Source organism: Pieris napi, chromosome 11, assembly GCF_905475465.1.
Source record: "Pieris napi chromosome 11, ilPieNapi1.2, whole genome shotgun sequence".
In the NCBI taxonomy this organism is placed as follows: domain Eukaryota; kingdom Metazoa; phylum Arthropoda; class Insecta; order Lepidoptera; family Pieridae; genus Pieris; species Pieris napi.
This window is the reverse complement of record NC_062244.1, coordinates 9535190-9556209: the sequence shown is the minus strand read 5'-3', so window position 1 is coordinate 9556209 and position 21020 is coordinate 9535190. Positions and strand designations below refer to the sequence as shown.

The following is a 21020-nucleotide window of genomic DNA, read 5'->3' as shown; positions in this document are numbered from 1 at the left end:
CATATTTGTATCTTCATGTTTAAGTTTGGGTTCCAAAATATGTAACATTTTTATAATGTTTCTTTTTTCATTCGAAAGTACTTCGCAAATTTCTCGTCATAGTTGCTTCTGAATGAGCGTATGAAATGCACCATGATCTTCTCATTCTGTTAACATGGGAGATTGCCAATGTCGTCTATGTATTTTTTCTCGTCTTTTTTTTAGCTTATTATACATGTACCACGCAATAATACATTTCCTCTTTTTAACACTTAACATTTTATACGTCCACAATTCATTGAATGAAAAGAGCGTATGAAGGCGGCACCTCGATGAAACCGGGTCGTGTACAAACCGTGTTGTGTGCAAGCTCGGCCGGTTTCTACCCGGCGCCGGCTAAAAACCGGGCCGTGTTGAAACCGGCTCGTGGGCATGAGCCCTTAACCCTTATCGTGGCAAGATTCTTTTTTAGAAGAAAAGCAAAAAAAAAAATATATAGGTAGCTTCTTTGGGGCATAAAAATCATCAAAAAAATAAATAAAAAAACCGTGACATGAAAATTTTGGAAAAACAAGATGTATACTATTCTATACATTGCGACACGTACAGTGATTATCGCATTTTCAGGAATGTATATTATGCTATACATTGGTATGTTTAGGGAGAGTTGAAATGTCACTAGTAGTTTTTAATATATACAAAAAGATTATATTGTAAATAACATGATTTTAAATAAAAATAACTGTCTTGGTGGAAATAAAATGTTTAATAAAATTAATCTTTCTTGAACAACAAAATAATCGTAATATAATAATTCAGAGACCCTATTGCTTGCAGTGGTACTCCAAAAAACATTTTCGATTCTTCACGTAACAAAGATGAACCTTACATTTTGTTCACATCGTACTTGCCTGGCCAACTTTGCAGTACTTGCACCTCTCATATCCGGTTATTTGCGGCCAATGATCATATTCGTCACACCGGACATCATCGCATGGTTTTTCACTGAAACGTTTCGACCTCGTTTCGGTAGGCCACTGTAGATTTCATACCTAAAATCTTCTAGACGATCCTGCTTTCTAGAGGTGTTTATCATTTTGTTATGTCTGTGACGTAAAGCCAAGCGTTGTTGATGCCTACGAGTATATACAAAAGCTGCGAGAAAATTTTCATATACCACCTGTGCCATCTTATTCCAGTACGATATAATGCAATCAGCATGTCTGCCAAATCGACACCTCTAATGTGACGATTATAGTCTTTAACAATTTTAGGACATTTTACATCAACACGAGATTTTGCTTCTGCGAACTGCGAATCGTTTTATATTTTCGACAGGGTATGCATCATCATAAGAACTCACCAATGTGACCTGTTTATTATCAACCCACTTGACAATACTAAGTATAAAATAATTCTTTCTTTTTCAAAGCCTTTTCAGTTAGCAGGTTAGTAGCAGCATCTTTGAGTCTATTTTGTATTTTGTCTGATTGTTCCTAAACTAAATATACCATAATTTTCCCTCAACATAATTTATAGCAGTCTAAACCCAAAGTAAAAGAAACATGCAAAAAACCCATCGTTATAGTAAAGCCAAACCATATTGTATTATAGATATATATTTATATATCAGTTATGTAGTATTTCAGTAATAATAATATGTGTATTTTTTGTGGGAATCGAATCCCAACTTTGTGTGTAGCTTTCTACAACCGCTATATCAACGAGGCAGTCAAACATAAGTTCAACTGTCTTTTAAATTGTAATAAAATTGGTTTAATATATAAGACAGACATACTTGCAATTTAATTTTTATAGTAAAGTCCATTAAAATATTCATTCCGTGCAGTTAGCAATGTATATTATTCTATACACCATCAACGAAAGGTAAATTACTGCAACTGCGGCATTGTATAGTATAATATACGTTAGTAAAAAACACGACAAAAACATACTAATTCTCATAGCGACAACAGCATATATATAAAAATGTGTTAAAACAAACATTTAGGCATGTGTATTTTATTAAAAACATGCATATTTAGGAGTACAAACATAAAAATAAAATAAAACTTACTATAGATAAACCTGTGCGGCGCATTTTGACGTTTATTTTTCACAATTGATTTAAAATTATGACAGATAAACTACTATTTTCATTTTTGAAGTATAAATAGACGTCTAGAAATGTCATGTGTTTAATAAAACTAAGTTAAAAATGATTTTATAGTGATCATATATTTTTATAAAGTTGGATGTATGGTATACTATACAAAATGACGATAAGGGTTAAGTTCAAATATAGATCATGAAAATGAATTTAAAATATAGGTTTGTATTCATATGAAAGAGGTCAGTATAACATAACGTTCTAACTACAATTTGATATTTCGCGTTGGCACAACAAAAGTTCCTTTAACTTAGATTTTTGTGCTATTTTTCATTACGGTTTAGTGCCATTTAATTTAAAAAGTAAGAATATATATTGTTTATTAATTATTATTATAGAATGTAGAAATTAGTAAGGTACTTGTCACCATGGATGGACCAATGTTTGTATGTGTTGGAAGGTCATGGTGCTGTCCACATATAATTGTCTTTGATGCACTGCATTTAAATTTAGAATATCTTTATTTTATTTTTACATGTGCGTTGTCATTTAATTTAGTTCATATATTTTCTCTTACAAGTAAACACAATGTTTTACAATTTATTTTGCATTTTAATTAATTGCTTTAGCCACTAGTCCACCCTATCAGTATGGAAATAAGGGTGAGTTTTACAAACGCTAAGTCTGACTCTCGTACGTTAAAATAAATTTTGACATATGGGAGGATTAGTTCGCCCTCTAGTTTCTGAATCATGGTAATTAACCGTATTAACTCTAATCCACGTATTTTAAGTTTGTAGATTTTTCTTAATTTTAAATAGCGATTAAAACGAAACTGTATACTCGAGAATCTCACCGGATTTTTTTTCTTTAAAACCAGTTGAAATATCTTCATTTTATTATAACACAGTAAATATGTTAAAATGATTTATTGTGTATTGAATATTTTAGTGAAATTGATAAAAGCTTTTAAAATTAACAATATATGTATATTCACTCACGACGCACATTATCTAATAATTCACACATAAAACGATTTACTTATTACAGATTAATTTAAACTATGTTTTTTCATATCCATTTAATAGGACACTTAACTTTTCTCTATTAACAATAACTTATATTACTTTAGCATGTCATCAACATAGCACTTTCAGAGTTATACACAATTTAAGAACTGACATCTCATCATACGGATTGCAGACCAAGAGCTAAGCTAAGTTAGTTTAGCTTAGCTCGCATAGCTGACGCAGTTTTCCATACTTGTGTGCAGATCGCAAACTATGCGAACTAAGTTATGTGAGCTAACTAAAATATGCGAAGCTAAGTTAGTTGTGTATGCCGATGCGCAGCTACTCGAGCTAAGCTAAGCCCCTCTCGCTTCCCCGCACACCCTTTGCACATCCTTCGCCAGGGCTGTCCAGTGTTCTTTGTTGTACGCACGCAACACTGACTGAGCTTTGGCTTAGCTGTTGGTGTGCACGCTATTTGTTTCTAGCTTAGCTTAGCCTAGCTTGCTTGGCATAGCTTAGTTTAGCATTGGCATAGCTTAGTTTTTGGTCTGCAACCGGCTTAACAGATGAAATATTTCTTTTAACCGACTTAAAAAGTCCACTTATGTTAAATCAGTCATTACTCCTGGCTCTTGCCAGCCTCAGTGATCGATTCGTATTGCTCCTTGTCCAATTCGGTCATTGTAAAGCTACCATCGGGTAATAGCAGAACTACACGCCGCGTTCCACCTGAAATTTTGATATAATTCAATAAAATTGTTCCACATTTAGTTTATATAATAACGGAATAATATATGTGGGCGCAAATTCATATATAATGATTATATTGTTACATAAATATAGATTGATATTTATTTAATTCGAGTAAACAAATATATTTAAGATAATAATAAATAATATTAAGGATTTATAGTCTGTGGTAAATTCATATCATTTATTTATGTTTAAGGAATGGTGTTGATCAGCTGCCTATTGTCATTCATCATCATTTGGTAAAATTGGTTCAAAGCCGTAATATGGTTTGTTTTATTTACCAATATTAATGGATCTGCAAATTAAGGACTATTTGATAGTCTGTAGTCTTTATTATTTATATTGAAGAAATTGTGTTAGTGTTAGCTGTCATTGTCATTTATTAATGTCAAAGTAAAATTACGAAGCCGTTAATACGAATGGTCTATTTGTCAATGTTGCTAGATCTATAAATTAATGACTATTCAATGGTCGATAATAATAATGACTCCATTGTCATTATTATTATTATTAATTAAAGTCAATAATTATTATGTTAGTGGACTTTAATGTCGAAAGTAAATGGCTGATGCCAACAAACCAATTTATGACGTCATTATCTTCAACAATTCATCGTGGTGTCCGGACACAATTATTATGGCGCGTTCAATCTCCGACATATACATATGTATGTACTAATATATATGTAATGAAAACATATTTTCCTATACAAACTCTTAATATTTTATTTTTCTTCTTTGCCGAAATGTTTTATTTGTCACTTGACATAATAGATGTAAGTTGTTTAATTTAATTTTTTCATTATATTATTTTATTTTATAAAACCTAGAATATAGGCTTTAAATGTTGTTTCTTTTGTATTCACAGAGAAACGCAGTTGCACCTTATTTATTCCCAGTACTCGTATAAGCGATTAATACCATTATATATATATTATTCCTGTAGTGACATCATATTCTCTCAGTAATATTGTACTTGTGTGTAGTATTTATAACCGTTTTGATTTGTTTGTAATGTTATCATGTTCGCTAGTCTAGATCCAACCAGTGTACTTAGTGCTCGTAATAAATTAAATATATTTCTTTACTGAATTTTTATTAACAGTAAGACAAAGGTAGGACATCACTAACATTGACTTCATCCATCCTACAATGTCTTACATTCATATATAGGTGTAAAAAATATGTGCAGAGAAAACCCTTGCTTAGAAGGTGATGAATACACAACGAGAAATGCGCCTTAGACCAAATAATTGATGGTACAGAGGGCTATCACCCATTAAAAAAAATATCGGTTGTCTGTAAAGTCGGTTTACTGGCGATAGTTGAACGTGACAACGTCATAAGAAAATACTGATGGAATGGTTGCATTTTTTTTCAAAAGAAAATTTTAATTTTATTTGTTTGATAGATATTTTGTATGGATACAGAGTAGGTAAATGGAAATCACAATTGAATTGATCAAGTTACATTTATTTGTACGCATAAATACAATTATGTAAATTTTTGTGTGCAAGCGAGAGCGCGGAACGAGTGCTCTCGCTTGCACTTCAAGCCTTAAATGGAACGCCTCAGAGGTAACGCCGCATGAGCCATGTTTTTTCGTGCGTGCAGCCGGCTCCATCGAATTATAAGACGTTGTCACGTCAAAAATCATAAGGGAACACATACAGAAATCTAAGGCCAACCTCTAAGAGTTGAATCGCCACTGATTTTTGTATTAAAAACGACGCGCTATTAATGAACAAGCCATTTTAATAAAAGACGCCCGATTTGTTTGATCTGTAATATTGTAACAAATACCTGGCGAAGGCAGATCGGCCTGCACGAGCTGCGCAATGACTTGCGTGGCGTCCTCTCCCCCCTCGCCCTCCACCTGCACGGCCACCTGCTGCAGACCTCCCGCCTCCCCGCCCGGGAGCAGCGCTGCCAGCTGCCCTGGGTCTATGGTTAGCACGTCCTGGAAGCATTTTAGCATTACATTAGTAATATATATATATATATTGCACAGAACAACACTACAGCACTAACATCGACCCTTTTTCGCACTCCTCTATTGCTTCATTTAGGAATAATTTAAAACAACTATTAATGTCCTAATCTTTCTTCTTTATACCAGTATTTTTGTCGTTCTCCGGATTTATACATTTTGCGCTGTCATGTTTTTTTTTGTTCTGTATCATATTTTTTATCAGTGAAACTTCTTGTGGATACATCATGTTTATTTTTAACTTTTTTTATTGTATAGAGATGTATGTATTTTGTTTCCCAAATAAATAAATAAACAGTCGAACCCATGACTACTTGATACGTAATATACACCAGTTGTGTGACTAATAAACAACAAGAGCAAATCAAGAATTTAATTTACATTTTTAATAGGTAAAAATATAATTATACAAAAATTTAAATTAATCTATTATTTATTGGGGATGTCATTCAAATTTCTTGCCCTATTCAAAATTCAAAGTTTTTTGTAGGCAAGAAGAAGAAACGTTATGTTACTCTTCTTAATAAAACGTAGAATCTCACCTGTCCATCTTCTCCTCTTGTGACGTATGTGACTCCCTCTCCCTCCCCTTCAGCCCCGGCTTCTACACCCTCGACGGTTCCTTGGACGCCTTGCGTCGACACTAACAACGTCTGTTGGGAAATATCTTTGTTATGGCAAATATTTAATTATATTCTAGAGTTGCCCAAAAGGTTTCTTAGTGATTTACTAATTTATGTTTCTCTTTTTAAAATACCTTATACGAGATTTGGTAATATCCACAATTATATGGATAAATACGTACAATATGTGAATTCCCTTGAAACATGTTTGTAAATTTGTTATAATTATTTTTGCTTGACTCACACAGATTCTGCACAAAATAAGCATGCTTCAAATTAAGGGCATTGAAAGCATCTACATTGATACACATATAATTAAAAATCTTTTCAATATAGGCATCACCTGTCCATCTTCCCTCGTGACGTACATAACGCCTTCCCCGTCTCCATCGCCCCCTCCCTCCTCTGCCCCCTCTACGCCTTCCGCTGCCACAAGTAAAGTCTGACCCGCTTCGTTTTCACCCGCGACCTGATAATGATTTCATAATATCCATGTAATGCGTGGTTAATTGGTGACACGCGTAAAAATTCCGATTCGAAGGACCATTCATTTAGTTCCGGTAAAACAATAATCACTAGATACATATGTCAAAGTTGCTTACAAAAATAATTAATTTAAACTAGTATTTTGAAAGTTCCATGCTATAGAATAATAAACGCTAGGTGTGGTTTACTTAAGGATATTTAAGAATAACATAAAAAGAGAGTCTACCTGGTAGAGTACCCCATCCTCCCCTCGTATCATGAGCGGATGTCCCGAATGTAACTGCAGTCCCACTTCTTCTGTCTCATCCTCGCCTACTCCCTCTTCTAATAATTGCTTCACTGCACTCGACTCTACTTTTACCTCCGTCTGCAATTGGTAAATGAATTTTAAGTATGAGCAAGCCAGACACAAGTTAGATAAAGAGTAGAGTTATAAAACAGTTATATACAGCCTCAATGCAGATTTAACATATATATATATTATTTATTATATAACTATTAAATAATGGAGTGTCATCAATGGCTCATACACCTTGCCTGTTTCGGAACACAAAGTATGATTTTTTTTATATTTTAATAAATACATTTTATTTATTTAAATATTTCACTTTACGTTTACATTACACATGTGTGTATGAAAATTATTATTGATACAGATGCGTAACTCAGGTAGGTAATTTTATTTATTATTTTCTTTTATATTAATAAAAAGAAGTGTTAGTGGGTTCAATAACCTGATTGTTTAAATTATATTTATGATACAGAAATAATTGTACAGTTTTTGGCGAGTAAGTTAGGCAGCTTTTAACTAAATAATTAAAATTAGTCTACTTACACCATCTTCGTCTGTCAGCATTGGCAGTGAGGGCTGGGCACCGTCTCCTTGCACAACTATTCCCGTTGTACCACCAGGTGACATTTCCACCTGCAAACAATAAATTAATTATTATTTGAAACATGGTGTTGGCATTTAAAATTTCACTCTCTGGATAATGTTTACAACGATAGATTTTTGAAAAACGGTATTTTTAATCAATAAGTATTTATTTAAACATATTAAAAAATAACCTTTTAATTCGATATCACGTGAAATAAAAAAATATGAAACTCTTAAATGAGTTAATTGCGATTATTTTGATAAGAATAATCTGAATAAAAAAAATTATGTAAGAAGATTTCGCACTAGAGCTGATGTCGAGCTCTACCGTCAGTATAATAGTATTTATTTGCTAACCTTCATAAGCATAGTGCCCTGCGTCTGCGTGTCAGGCGGAGGCGTGGGCGGCGGCGAAGGCGTGGGCGGTGGCGTGGGCTCGTTCTCCGCCCTGGCCAGACGTTTGCCCGACAGAGGGCACAGGGTCAGCGGCCGATCGGGGCTGGTCGGCGGAATCGGACCCAGCTCCTTAGGGAAGGGGTCTTCCACGCCGTCAGACGACTCTGACGATGTGCTCCACTACAATGAGAATTTTATAGGTTATTTTAAACTATTATTATCATATTATTAATGTGTCATAGCTAGAAGGTCAGTGCATACCACATAATATAATTTTTATCTTAATTGCCAATATTATAATTAACGTCAACTCAATTACATAAACAAGGGACGCCCCCGTAAATTCGAATAGGGTAATGGCAGACATTTCGGCATAATGATAAATCATAATTTTTAAACAAGTAAGGCAATATTCTGCATTTTAACCAAATCGAAACACATTAAATAATCATGTAATATAAACCTTATCAAAATCGAACGAGACCGTCTTCTCCTTAAGCCGTACGGCGGGCGAGAGTAAGAAAGAACCTCGGCCGCGACCCCTCATTGTCCCACCTCGACGTAACAGGCTGTCACCCGCGCTCTGGGACTGATAAAAAAAAATCGTATTATTCTTGCAATCGTCCTAATACGGCTAATTATTTTAGTTTTTTACTCAAGGTTTTGTCAAAAGCATACAATGTTAACGATGGGCTTTGCAGATATTGTGTTTGCATTTTAAGGAGCGTTCAAGTATTACGTAACGAATTTTGGGGGAGGGGGTCCTTTTGTAAAACGTTACGATGCGGGGCGGGGATTGAATTAAGCGATATTGTTAATATTATTTTCGACTTTCCAGTACTTTACACCACATAATGATAAATTTTAGGTATAACGAGTCACTAGGTGGTCACGAAACGTTTTACTATTGGGTACAGAAAAACGTTACGGTGCGTTACATGGGAGGGGGTGTCAGTAATCTCCAAAAATTGCGTGACGTAATACTTGAACGCTCCCTTAACTGGCGTATATTGAAAAAAAAAAATGTTTCTTCATTCGGCAGAATATTTTTTAAAGAAATTCATTACAGAAATCTAAAGTATTTGTCTCTTTTTAACACTACGTAAATGCGATTTGATAGAAAGAGACGAAACAATTCCTCTGTTCAGAGTGCAATTACACTGTTTTTAGTCTTATGAATAACGGGACAATGTATATCCGATAAAGCGTTTGTGACCGCACACCTGTCTTGATGGCAGTCCATTAACTTGGCTTTTAAATCAATCAACTACAGAGTATTATTTTAACGTAAATAAGAAATAGGTATGAATCATATAAGTTAAGTTCTTAAATAAATAATTATAGACGAATAGTATAAAAAAATAAAAAAAAATTTTTTAGAATTCCTAAAATAAATACCGACTTTGGCCGAAGAAGCAGGTTATTATTTTGGCGTGCTTTTTTTATTTCATCTCACCTGAGCCAACTTCTTGTTCAATATCGTTACAGGCGACTTCCCATCAGACCCTGAAGATGGAGCTGGCCTTTGTATCGTCCTCTGTATAATCTTCTGTCCAGACGGAGTGATTATCGTCTTCTCGGTCACCTGTTGCCCTGCTGGTCCATATGTTTTCTTCACCTGGAACGATAATATGCTGAATTTTCTTGTTCTCAAAGAAAATCTCTCTTGATTTTCTATAAGTTATATTGGCATATCTATAGTAAGTTTTTACTATAGATATCACAATTTTCTAATATGTACATACTTATATGTGAGTATGTTAAATTCCAATACAATTTTTCATGTAAGAGAGAGTCAGAGACTTTGCGCTGAGTCATATTTCAATGTTAAATAGCCTAGTTTCATTATTGCATTAAATTTTCATGAATTACAATGTTTTTTATCCTTTGTTTACGGTTGCAGGGATCAAAGTATTTTATAGAAATTTTATTTTATATTCAAGAAAACACGCAGCTTTTAGAACTTAAATCTAAATGAATAGTTGTGTATGTAACATTACTTTTTTAAGACAAATAAAAAAAAATGTAAAGAATAATTCTCAGTAAATATGTTGCCCAATGATATATGCTAAGAAATTCAGTTCAGGTCTTTAAAGCATTTGTAATAAGGCTCACATTTTCGCATTTTCGTGCAGGTTACAGTTAGAACTAATGTTGATTTTCATTGAAAAATTAAATCACTAAATAAATACCTGTGTAGATGGTGACGACATCGATTGTTTTCTGTTTTCTTCCATTTTTTTCTGGAAATAATATGAATGATTTATTATATTTATAAGAAAAGCGTAAACTTTTTTTATGGTAATTATGTATATATCACCGAAAAATCGTAAATACCGTTAGGTTGTAATCTATCTCGCGAGATTGTGAACTATCGAAAGATTGTGAACCTCAACGTACTGCTTACGATTTAACGTATTATTATTCGGTAGATTGTAATCTATCGAAGTGAAACCGTCAAATTGCGAAACGAAACGCACCTCGCGCGCTGATTGGTTGAACGGCATATGACCCGCGCCACCATATTTGTTTGTTAATTCGTTTGTTGTTGAATGTATGCCATTCAATCAATCAGCTGTTGATAAATTGCATTAATTTAATTAATTAAAAAAAATCTCATTATCATGTAAAATATTATAAGAAAATAATGATTAACTCATATTAGTATGCCTCATACCCCATACTATGAGGTAATATTACCTGTTTGGCAGCCATAATCTGCTTCTTGATAACTTCTTGATCTATATTAAGACCGGGTCCAATTTTTCCTGGCGAGTTTATCTTCATAATACCAGAGCTTTTTGACATTATGTACACACCTAAAACATATAAATACATATTATTTACTTTGTAAAATAATATTAATTTAAAATTAAAAGTTATAAAGAAACTGTTCTTTTCAGGACTTAAAAGACAAAAGATTAGTATGTCAAAACAATCTTATAAGGTACTTTTTAACTCGTTGGCTTGTTAGGCTAGTAAAATATATTTTTAAATATGGCAATAGTTTAGCAAAGAATTAAAGTCAAGTCGACAATATAACTGACCTGTACTCAAGCTAGGCATGTGTTTAGGGTCAACTTTGATGACACCCTTAATGTTAGGCATCCCTTTTCCACTAAGTCCTAGCGACTTTACCAATTCTGGGTCCACTGATGACTTCGGAGAGGGCTGACCGTTCACGACACTTCTTACTTCCACTAGAAAGCGAAGGAAAATAAAAGATTATAATATATATCAATATTAAGAACATTTTAAATTTACCGGTTTTAAACGCAATTAAATTAACAGATTTTTGTCTTTGCTGACAATCTATGACTATGATTTCATGTTTACCATGGCATCCATCTTATATCATAATTCCAGATAAAGAATTTTATTCTTTTTACAACATAAAGATATACGGTTTACTGTGTTGAATATAAATGCAATTTATAAGAAATATTTTACATATATATACGAAGTGGGCGCAACAAATTCTAAATATATATTTTTATTAAAAAAAATATCTATATACATATATAGTTCTTGTTAAAAAAACACTTAATCTATAATTTGTACATGAAACCTTTCTGCTCTTCATTAAATTATAATGTATGTTAAATCATCATTGGCAGCATTATATTAATTGAATAATTATTAAATTAACTCTATGTCAAAAGTTAGTGAAAGTAAAAATGAATTGACCTGACATGGAAAATATAAATCAGATATATAGAAAAATATTTACCTTTGGGTTCATCAGGTTCGGAGTAGTCATTGTCAGAAGAATGCCTGACCCGTTTGCTGGGAGGTTCATCATCTGCGTTGCCACACCAAGCTTTCACCTGGTCTAGGGCACGGGCCTTACTGCTACGTTGTAGGCGACTGTAATTTTACATTAAAAAACTGTAAATTTATATTTATTTAATGTCTACACTATACTAATGTTTTTTAGAGGAAAGATTCCTATTTCGGTTTCTAAAGAATAGACTCAAAAACTAATGGACCAATTTAAATCTTTTCTCCAATAAATACTATTCAGGCAATTTATTGTTACATATTATAAATAAATATCCTGCCCTGCAAATATATTAGTATGGTCAGTCGAATATATAAATTTTATTTATTACTATATTTTTATATTGATTTTTAACTTATCTTAATCCAGAGGTGCTACAACCCTCCTGACTCATATTACATCACTTTTGTTCAGATCATTATGCTTTTCAGACAATTAAGGGATCTATTCTGTGCCTGACAAAGGCTGCATTGCTAAAAGTATCTCAAGTTTTACTTGAAACTGGCATAAAGTTAAAACTATTTCTATAATATAAAAAAAAGGATCTCAAGTCACAACCTCCACTTTACTGTCAAATATGTCAAATTTCAAATGGAAAAAAATATTTGACAGGTCTTGAAATCAGAACTTCGAGTGATGTTCAAGAGCTAAGATATATCGGTTTTTTCAAGATGTTTTCTTTCCCAATACAACCAAGAGTCGAATGCGGTATTACAATCTAACTCAGGGTTAAGTCGACTAAAGTCTAGACCAGGGGTCTCCAAACTACGGCCACATCTGGCCCACGGACAGATTTTGTCCGGCCCGCGGAGATCTAGCATACTTGAAAACTCCTTTTAGAGAACATATTTTTATAGCAAATTAAATTTAGTTTACTGAAGTATTCTAATTTAATGTTGAATAATTATTAATATGACATCTACATTGATATGGTCGTGGGCTAACTACTCATAACATTGTTGTAGGCTTATTGTTATTGTTTTTGTGATAAAAACATAACTTATAACAAGCATAATGACATATGGTTTTGGCCCTCGGAACTTACTGGAGTAATCAGTATGGCCCTAAGGCTGGAAAGTTTGGAGACCCCTGGTCTAGACCAACTCTGCTTTAGTTGATATTATTTATGTAAACACTAAATCAGTGAAAAAATACCGTTTTAACTAAAATACAGGTGTATCAATCTGTTGTTTTTCCTTACCCAGTAGGTGTCAATGTAGGAGATTCATTTTTCTTCACCATCTGTTTGACGACTTGCGGTAATGGTGTACTGGTTTGCTTTACCTGAAAATTTAAAATATATTCCTTTTAGTTGGTCACATTTATTACATAAAACTAAGCATTCGATTCTACGTTATATCATGACGTATTATATCAAAATCAACTTACCTAAACGTCCACTAAGAATTGAGCAATATACTGATTTTTGTTCTATTAAGTATGGAATTTATGTGAATTTAAAAATAAATTATATACCGACTTGTGTTGGACTAGAGATATTGTTTCCTGATCACAATCGAACAGAACGAGCTATTTCTCGTCCTTTTACATTTACCACTCCGTTTTAATAAGTCTTAAAAATCTTTCCATTTTCATCATTGTGATGCAATGAGTATCTGAGAGAATGGAAACACAGTCTACATGAAATGGTGACAACAAGACTCGCTCTTATTAATATTTTTACTAGCTAGAGATTTTGGAAACATGGCGTATTAGGTTCGATTACCATATAGAAAAATTACCGCGAAAACGATTTACACACGTTTAAAATTCTATAAACTGTATAGAAATTTTAAAACAATTTCTAATGTATATATATAAACCAGCTGATACCTGAACGGTATTTTGTGCTTGTTGTTGTGCCCTTAGCGCCTTAAGCTCCTTCTGCCGGGCAAGTTGTTTCTCGAACGCCTCCAGCAAGTGTTTGCATGTGTCCATATTTTCTACTGGCTCCCATGTGTTCTGCTCACTATAAAACAATATAATTTTTAATAGAAATAATAACAAATACACTTTCCCACCTAATTTTCTTAATAAGTAATAATTTACTAAATTTACAGAAAGAGCGAAATAAAGGATTTTCCATTATAGAAATAAAAGGAGAGATATAGAAGAGGCCTCTATGTAAAAGACACACATTAGACCAAACATTTTGTGTTATTATATTTAAAATTATTGTATGGTCTCAGAAATAATTTAATATAAATACATATAATGAAAATATGAAATCTGTTATTTTATTAATTTTAATAGTAAACCTTAATGGATGATCCACATAATAAGTAAAGAATAGCAAATAAGGTGCAACTACACTTACTGCGGATATCCTTCCCACTTGAGCAGATATTCATAATGCTTCCGCCGTGGGTTGAACCTCTTTGCCAAAATCTTCTCAACCACAAACTGCTGCGAGACCTCTCCGGGTGCCGCGTCCCGCTCCGTCCGCCGCGCAATACGCTCCGCCGCCGGAACACGCTCTTGCGCACCGCGGATGCTTTCGTTATCCTCCTGCTGGTAAAAAGTGACGATAATAGGAAAAAATTGTACCGGTCTTACTCTCTGATCAATACTTCACCGGGAATCCACCCAGTGATAGATGTACTGGCAACGAAAAATTGCAACAAAATATGTGAAAGGTATTCGACAAAAATTGCAAAAATAATTGAAATGGGATATTCAAAGGCTGTTTACAAATATTAAAAAAGCTTTCTCAATTGGCTAGAATTATCACACATGTATAAACTCTGTCCTGGATTTGATTCTTACCAAAACAACTATTAATTGGCTGAGAACAGCGTATGTGTAAAGAACAGTGTATACATTTAATTTAATTTTACAGTAATATTCTATGTTTAACAACCTTCACTTTAGCTGCTGGAATAATTGGTTTAGAGACAGCTTTGTTTGACTTATCATCACTCTCCTCTCCAGATGGCTGGGGTTCAGTCTCTTCCTAAAAAAATACAAATTATAATTTACATTTAATCGAACATTGATATGAGTCAGTAAAATATATTAAAGCATTTAAAAGGTTGGTTTATATCCAGAGATCTTCTTTTAGTGGTAATGGTCTATTAAGCCGTTTAAAGAAAATTAAAACTAATTAATTGGTAATTACATTTCACAACTGAAATGCATCTTAAGATATATAATAATTTTTTCATGTAAAGCTATTATTACAATCATGAATGCTCTATGTCTATAATGCAATATGTATTGGTAATTAATATATTTCTTTCCCTGACAATCAAACATGATCCCACAGTTAAATTTAACTAGTGGTTAAGAATATCTTTACTTGCGTAATATATGATATCTTATAATAAATATAGTTGCAAACTGACCTGTTTTTTCTTTGGCCTGCCTCTTCTTTTCACGTCACCGGCTGGTGTCTGAACAGGAACAAGTTGGTCATCAGATTTCACTTCCATCTATGAATGCCAAAATATATATAATTATAAAAACAATAATTTACTATGTGTGATATATGATTAAAAATAATGTTTTTTTATTAAATTTAAATGTAGTCAGTATTAATAACATCTTTAAATTATAAAATTAAATTTATGATTATTGATTTTAGTAATGACAGATAAAAGCCATCATATAAATATAACAATTATAATTTTCATAAATGGTCAATCAATAAACGCACCACTTTAGCATGAGCAAACTTAGACAAGGACTGCACATTGGATCCAGCAGTTATCCAAGTTGTGCGTTGTGCTTCTGGCATACGACACCATTGTTGATAAAGCTTCCAACTGTTATCTACAGATGTTGACCCATCTCGAGCGGAAGCACATTTCCATAAAAGGAATGCCCATACTTGAGCTTTGCTTTCATTCTGCAACAAAAACTCATATACTACTGAACCTACAGTAGAACTCCAATTATTCGAATTAATGGGGACCGGGACCCATTCGGATAATCAAATATTCGGATAGTCGGATTTTTAAAAAAAAAATTGCCATTGGAGAGAATAAAAGCTACGTTTTGATATTGCACTATTTTTTTATTGAATTAAATGAAAGAAACATGAAATTTTCACATGTTTTAAATATAAATAGAGGTTATTGCACTTTAAGATATTAACATATAATATTGTTTAAATAAACCCTTAGTATTCTAGATATGTTTCAATAATAACATCATACATATACAGTCAAAACCGTTTATAACGACATCGTTTACAACGACCTATCGGTTATTACAACCAGATTGTATGGTCCCGTCCGAATCCCTAGTAAACTATTCAGTAAAGAAACCGCTTATAACAACATCGGATACAGCGACATATCGCTTACAACGACGAAAGTTTATCGATATTCATCGGCTATAACGACCAACCGCTTCTTGTCTCAGCAAAACAAAACAATACAGACGATTTAAATCTTATTTATAGGCGTTGAATGAATATTTAGGCATATTATTACCTACGCACGTTCTCCCAACGAACAGTTTCAGCCAACAACGATTTCCGAGGCTCTTAACGCTGTAACGATTTTGCAAAAAATTGTTGCCTTTAACGAACAGTTTGATACTGGTGATACTCATACCTTGAGGAGTATGAAACGTAAAATGCAAAAAATATTTGAGACTGGGCTAAAAAAAAACATACTGACTGATTACTTTTGTACCTAATTATTTCGTAATAAATATTTTTGTTTCTTTTTTGACTCGTTTACATATTATAATATTTACATACCATATTATAACCCATACCTACCTATTCTAGATCGATAACTATGTACACACATATGTACTGTACTTGTGTATATGACATTGCTTATAACGACTATCGGATATAACGTCGGCAACTATACGGTCCCTTCAATGTCGTTATAACCGGTTTTGACTGTATATCACAAATTAGAAAAAGTCTGACTATAGACAATATCAGTACTCCTTTCAATATTATAAATTTAAATAATGTATAAAAGCTACTTGTTATCCTATTACAATTAAAAGGCAATATGAAAATTACCCTTGTTCTAGTCCCTAGTCAATGAGAAAACTTGGAAACATGTAAAAAAAGAAGCATGTAATGAAAGGTGCAATTGTGGATTGCCTGTATGCTTTCGAGCGAGAAACAGATATGATTATATATGAAATAAATATGTTTTTTCCCAAATTGTCATGTATACATTCAAATCTAAATTTCTTTTAAAACTTACACTATCCCTCACTGGTGATTTGCCAGTGCAATTCTTTTTCTCCTTGTGGTCTTTAAATTCTTCCAAGAAATGATAAGCTTCATGACACTGTCCACAAACAAGTACATCCAAAGTAGCCATTTCCTCATGTGCTTCTGCAAAAATTAGATAAATAATAAAATGTATTACTAGTAAATCAAATAGTTTACAATGAGAGTGTACCTATTTCAACGAGTAGGAGTGTAACTTATCACATTCAAACAAATAACTTCATTCCCTAAGATAATACTAACCTTTCAATGCAGTTGGATTTCTAGTTAATTCTTGAGGATTTCCTTCTGGCACTTCCTCAGTGGGTGCCTCATCTACGTCCATCGCAGCCATACTGTCTGTCATGTACTTTCTGAAAGAATAGCAACTAATGAAATCCATAACCTAAGACATTAAAAATGCAAATTCCCGCCAACTGATACTAAAACTTCACGTCTGTAGTATTATGTATTACTTTGTATTAATATTAAAATGGTTTTAATTAAATAAAGCCAAAAGAATTCACAATTAATTACTTTTCATTCGTAATAAAGCAGACAGCATATGAATTTAAAATAATTATAATGCCGAAATAGACGCTTCAACTCCTTCATTTCTCTTGAATAGCTTTCATTGATGAAACGATGAGAACACCGCATACATGATATTGGATGCACGAACTTATTATAAATAAATTTGTGTGATAAATTTGATTGTATCATTATTAGCACTCACCATAAAATGTCAACAGTATATTTTTTTTATAAGTTTTAATTTTGAAAAGTAGGCAAAACGGAACAACAATGTTAACCGAGCCACTCACACGATATATATAAAAATTGCCGACGCGTTAAAAATGCGAACTATCAAGTGACCGACACGCTACGTTTTCTACTTCATATTAATATTTAGTAGCCAATCAGATATAGGGAAGTGCATCATTTCGGCCAATGAACAGTTAGCTCGACTATGACTTAACGTAACAAACTTTCTGCCACACTATTGCCGAATTATCTTGCCGACTTGTATACATTGACGTCAGATTAGACCGACATTCGTAAAAAAATCATTAAAGAGACTTTGTGATAGCTGATAGCACTTTTATTTTTATAATTTTAAACCGTTGTGTTTTACTTAGACTTTAATTTTAATTATTAATCGTTAAAATATGTTATTCAGTATTATTGCCGATGATAAATATACTTAGGTTACAACTTACAATTAACAGGGATAGATATTGTTGTGAGTTATGATATTTCTACCTCTATATATCCAATGCAAAGATAAATTACCGATTTAATTAATTGACACTATGAAATATAAATATTTTATATATGTATTAAGTGACTTTGATAAGGTAAATATTTTGTATTTATTCACAATAGTATATAGTTTATTCTAATTTACATATTGCATACAGCAAAGAATCTACCTACCTACTTAGATTTGTAATTTCTCATACGTAACTTCATTATTTTAGTAGGTATAATCAGGACAGTCGGGTATTAGGGAACGGTTCTTAGGTAACTCCTGTGGAACTCAATGGCTAACCATATTACATTAGTGTATTATCTATGGCATTAACGTTTTAGTACATTGCACTTAAATTTCTAACTTTTTTATTTTTAATCTCCGATTCTCTGCCTAACTGAAGAGTCCTTTTCATCATTCATGAAAGAAGTCCCCCAGACAGTGTTGCCAGATGGTGTCGGCGACGTAACCCTAGACTAATTTGATTTCCCCCCAGAAATCCCCTAGGATGCCCTAACCAAGCGGATGGTGGCATGGGCCATGGCACGATTCTTTAAAGCGGCGGTCATGTTGGAATTGTTAAGAAATGAAAGCAAAGTATCTGTAATAGAAAATGGATTGACAGGAATATTTTTAGTAAAAAAGAATGATCAAAAACCGAACTGAACTTTCATGTAATTTTAGAATTTGTATTAAATTAAAATCACATCGTTCTTTGACAGCTCAAACGATGATACAATTAGTAAGGTTAGCCACACGGATCCTATTCTTACGATGTGTCAATACTTCAATTTAGTTCCAAAATCAGGAACGTGATATACAATAGCAAAAAAACTGTATTTGGCGAATTTTTGAAATTTCCATTAAAAAACCCCACAAATATTCATTCCCCCTATTCTGCCCCTAGCTTTTTTGAGAAACCCCTAAATCTAGGGGGATATCTTCTGATCTGGCAACACTGCCCGCAGACGCAGCGCTTTTTATGACCCATGCAATAAGTCCAAATTACTAACGTTATTATTAAATCATTTCAAATGACTAAAATTTTCCTTGTACTATGTTGTTAATTGAGAAATTTTAAACTTACATCAGTAGTTTGCGTCTGGATTGACATGGCTTGTACTTGAAACCAAGCCTATTTAATATCCTGTGCAATGTTGTGACGCTTCCCTGAAAATTGATGTCTTTCCTCAGAGCTGCATGTAATTTAGCCAATGATGGTAATTCTTTATGCACAACGTAAAAACTGTGAATTGTTTGCCGGATAGCGTACAAATCGAACTCGTCTAAGTCGAACTTTTTCGGCCGCGGGCGACTCTTTCCCGGAGTGACAATTTTTTTTGAAGTACTCGCCGCTGTTATGCCTTCTTTTGTAATTCTTGTTACTGTTTTCTCTGAAACACCTACAATTAAATAATGAACAATTAAAAATAATAGTAACTTTAAGTTTATAATGCTTATGTACTATGTAATATATGTTTTAATTTCAGTTACCTAGATTCATCACGTTATGTATTTGTTCAATTTTATCGCAATAATGAATTTTTATCATAAAAGTCCCATCAATACAGCAAAAAATTATTATATGGCAACTCTAAAAAGTACCTGTTATGGCGGCGACTCTCTTCCGAATATTGTTTAATGGTATTAAAACACCCTGATTCTGTTGTTCCTCTTCACAGAACGCTTTCACTTTCAATATCATTTCTCGAGCCAAACTTTTTACAACCTTTGGCATTGTAAACAATCTTTAAATTAATGCACTAGTTAAAAACTCACAAAAATCAACCACAACAAACGAACTTCATAACATTTACAGGGATACAGTATAGTGCTAAGTGCGCTGTGCGTTTCACGAGATAGTTCCCTTCGCCGTTAGGTTGGTAGAACTAAAATCAGTGTTGCTACGGTTTGAAGAAATCAAATCACTAAAATCTGGGGTAAACTACTGCAGCTAAATTATCTTCATTATAAGGACATTTGGATTAAAGATACATGTTTATTCGCGCTCCGTGGGATGGGAAACTGGATAAAACTACCCACGTTTCATAGCGAAGGGAACTATCTCGTGAAACGCACTATAGATTGGTAATTGTAATAGGTATAATAGCTTTGATTATTATGTTAGTTAGGAAGATTAGCTGTGTCTAGCTAGATTGATAGACTGGTATTGCATGAAACTTTATAGATCTTATTTCTGTTACGTTATATACATGTAAAGAAATAATTATATTTCTTAAATTAGGTTATCAATTATCTATTTTGTTACTACAGATGTTCATTTTAATTTTGTTTGTTAGTCTGTGGAAAAAACGTTAGTTTTGTATGTCTATATATGTGTTAGGCTTTTTAATTTGAATAAAAAGTTTTTGTTGGGATTACTTTTTAAATTAATTATAAAAGAAATAGGATACAAGTTTTGTCAGATTTTCAACTGAAATAACAAACTCTAAATTTTGTTTCTTAAAATAAATATTTTTGCAACACATTTGAGTTTTACTCTCTTATACGTGGGTAACACTGAAAATGTTTAGAACTGGCCAGTTAGAAACTAACCTTGCTAATGAAAACTTTTT

At 32.9% G+C, this 21020-nt stretch overlaps 1 protein-coding gene across 4 annotated transcripts; it reads right to left on the bottom strand.

The window, feature by feature from the left end:
* Nucleotides 1-3003: 3003 nt before the first annotated feature.
* LOC125053626 lies at nt 3004-20264 on the bottom strand. 4 transcript variants are annotated; one of them, XM_047655069.1, is made up of 24 exons: nt 20050-20264; nt 19532-19847; nt 17457-17566; nt 17185-17318; nt 15663-15854; nt 15352-15438; nt 14868-14960; nt 14325-14515; nt 13841-13976; nt 13209-13291; nt 11957-12093; nt 11274-11426; nt 10927-11045; nt 10419-10469; nt 9683-9844; nt 8690-8815; nt 8188-8406; nt 7789-7878; nt 7180-7320; nt 6811-6936; nt 6387-6497; nt 5658-5814; nt 3664-3831; nt 3004-3278 (listed from the first exon to the last, which is right to left on the bottom strand). In XM_047655069.1, exons 1-23 carry the CDS (start codon nt 20180-20182, stop codon nt 3722-3724), a joined length of 3177 nt encoding a protein of 1058 aa, XP_047511025.1. In that variant the 5' UTR covers nt 20183-20264; the 3' UTR covers nt 3004-3278; nt 3664-3721. The 4 variants fall into 4 exon arrangements, with proteins under 4 accessions (XP_047511025.1, XP_047511024.1, XP_047511026.1 ...); XM_047655068.1 differs by having other exon boundaries at nt 14325-14518; nt 20050-20263; XM_047655070.1 differs by lacking the exons at nt 19532-19847; nt 20050-20264 and adding an exon at nt 17929-18061 and having other exon boundaries at nt 14325-14518.
* Between the last annotated feature and the right edge of the window lie 756 nt (nt 20265-21020).

Bases quoted from the DNA above. Each gene is read 5' to 3' on its own strand.
- LOC125053626 (XM_047655068.1), bottom strand. From the start codon at position 20,182: ATGCCAAAGGTTGTAAAAAGTTTGGCTCGAGAAATGATATTGAAAGTG. The intron at 13,977-14,324 runs GTAAGTGTAGTT...ATTGTTTTATAG, and splicing joins AAGTGGGAAGGATATCCGCA to TGAGCAGAACACATGGGAGC. The intron at 8,407-8,689 runs GTTTATATTACA...TTCTCATTGTAG, and splicing joins TCTCGTTCGATTTTGATAAG to TGGAGCACATCGTCAGAGTC.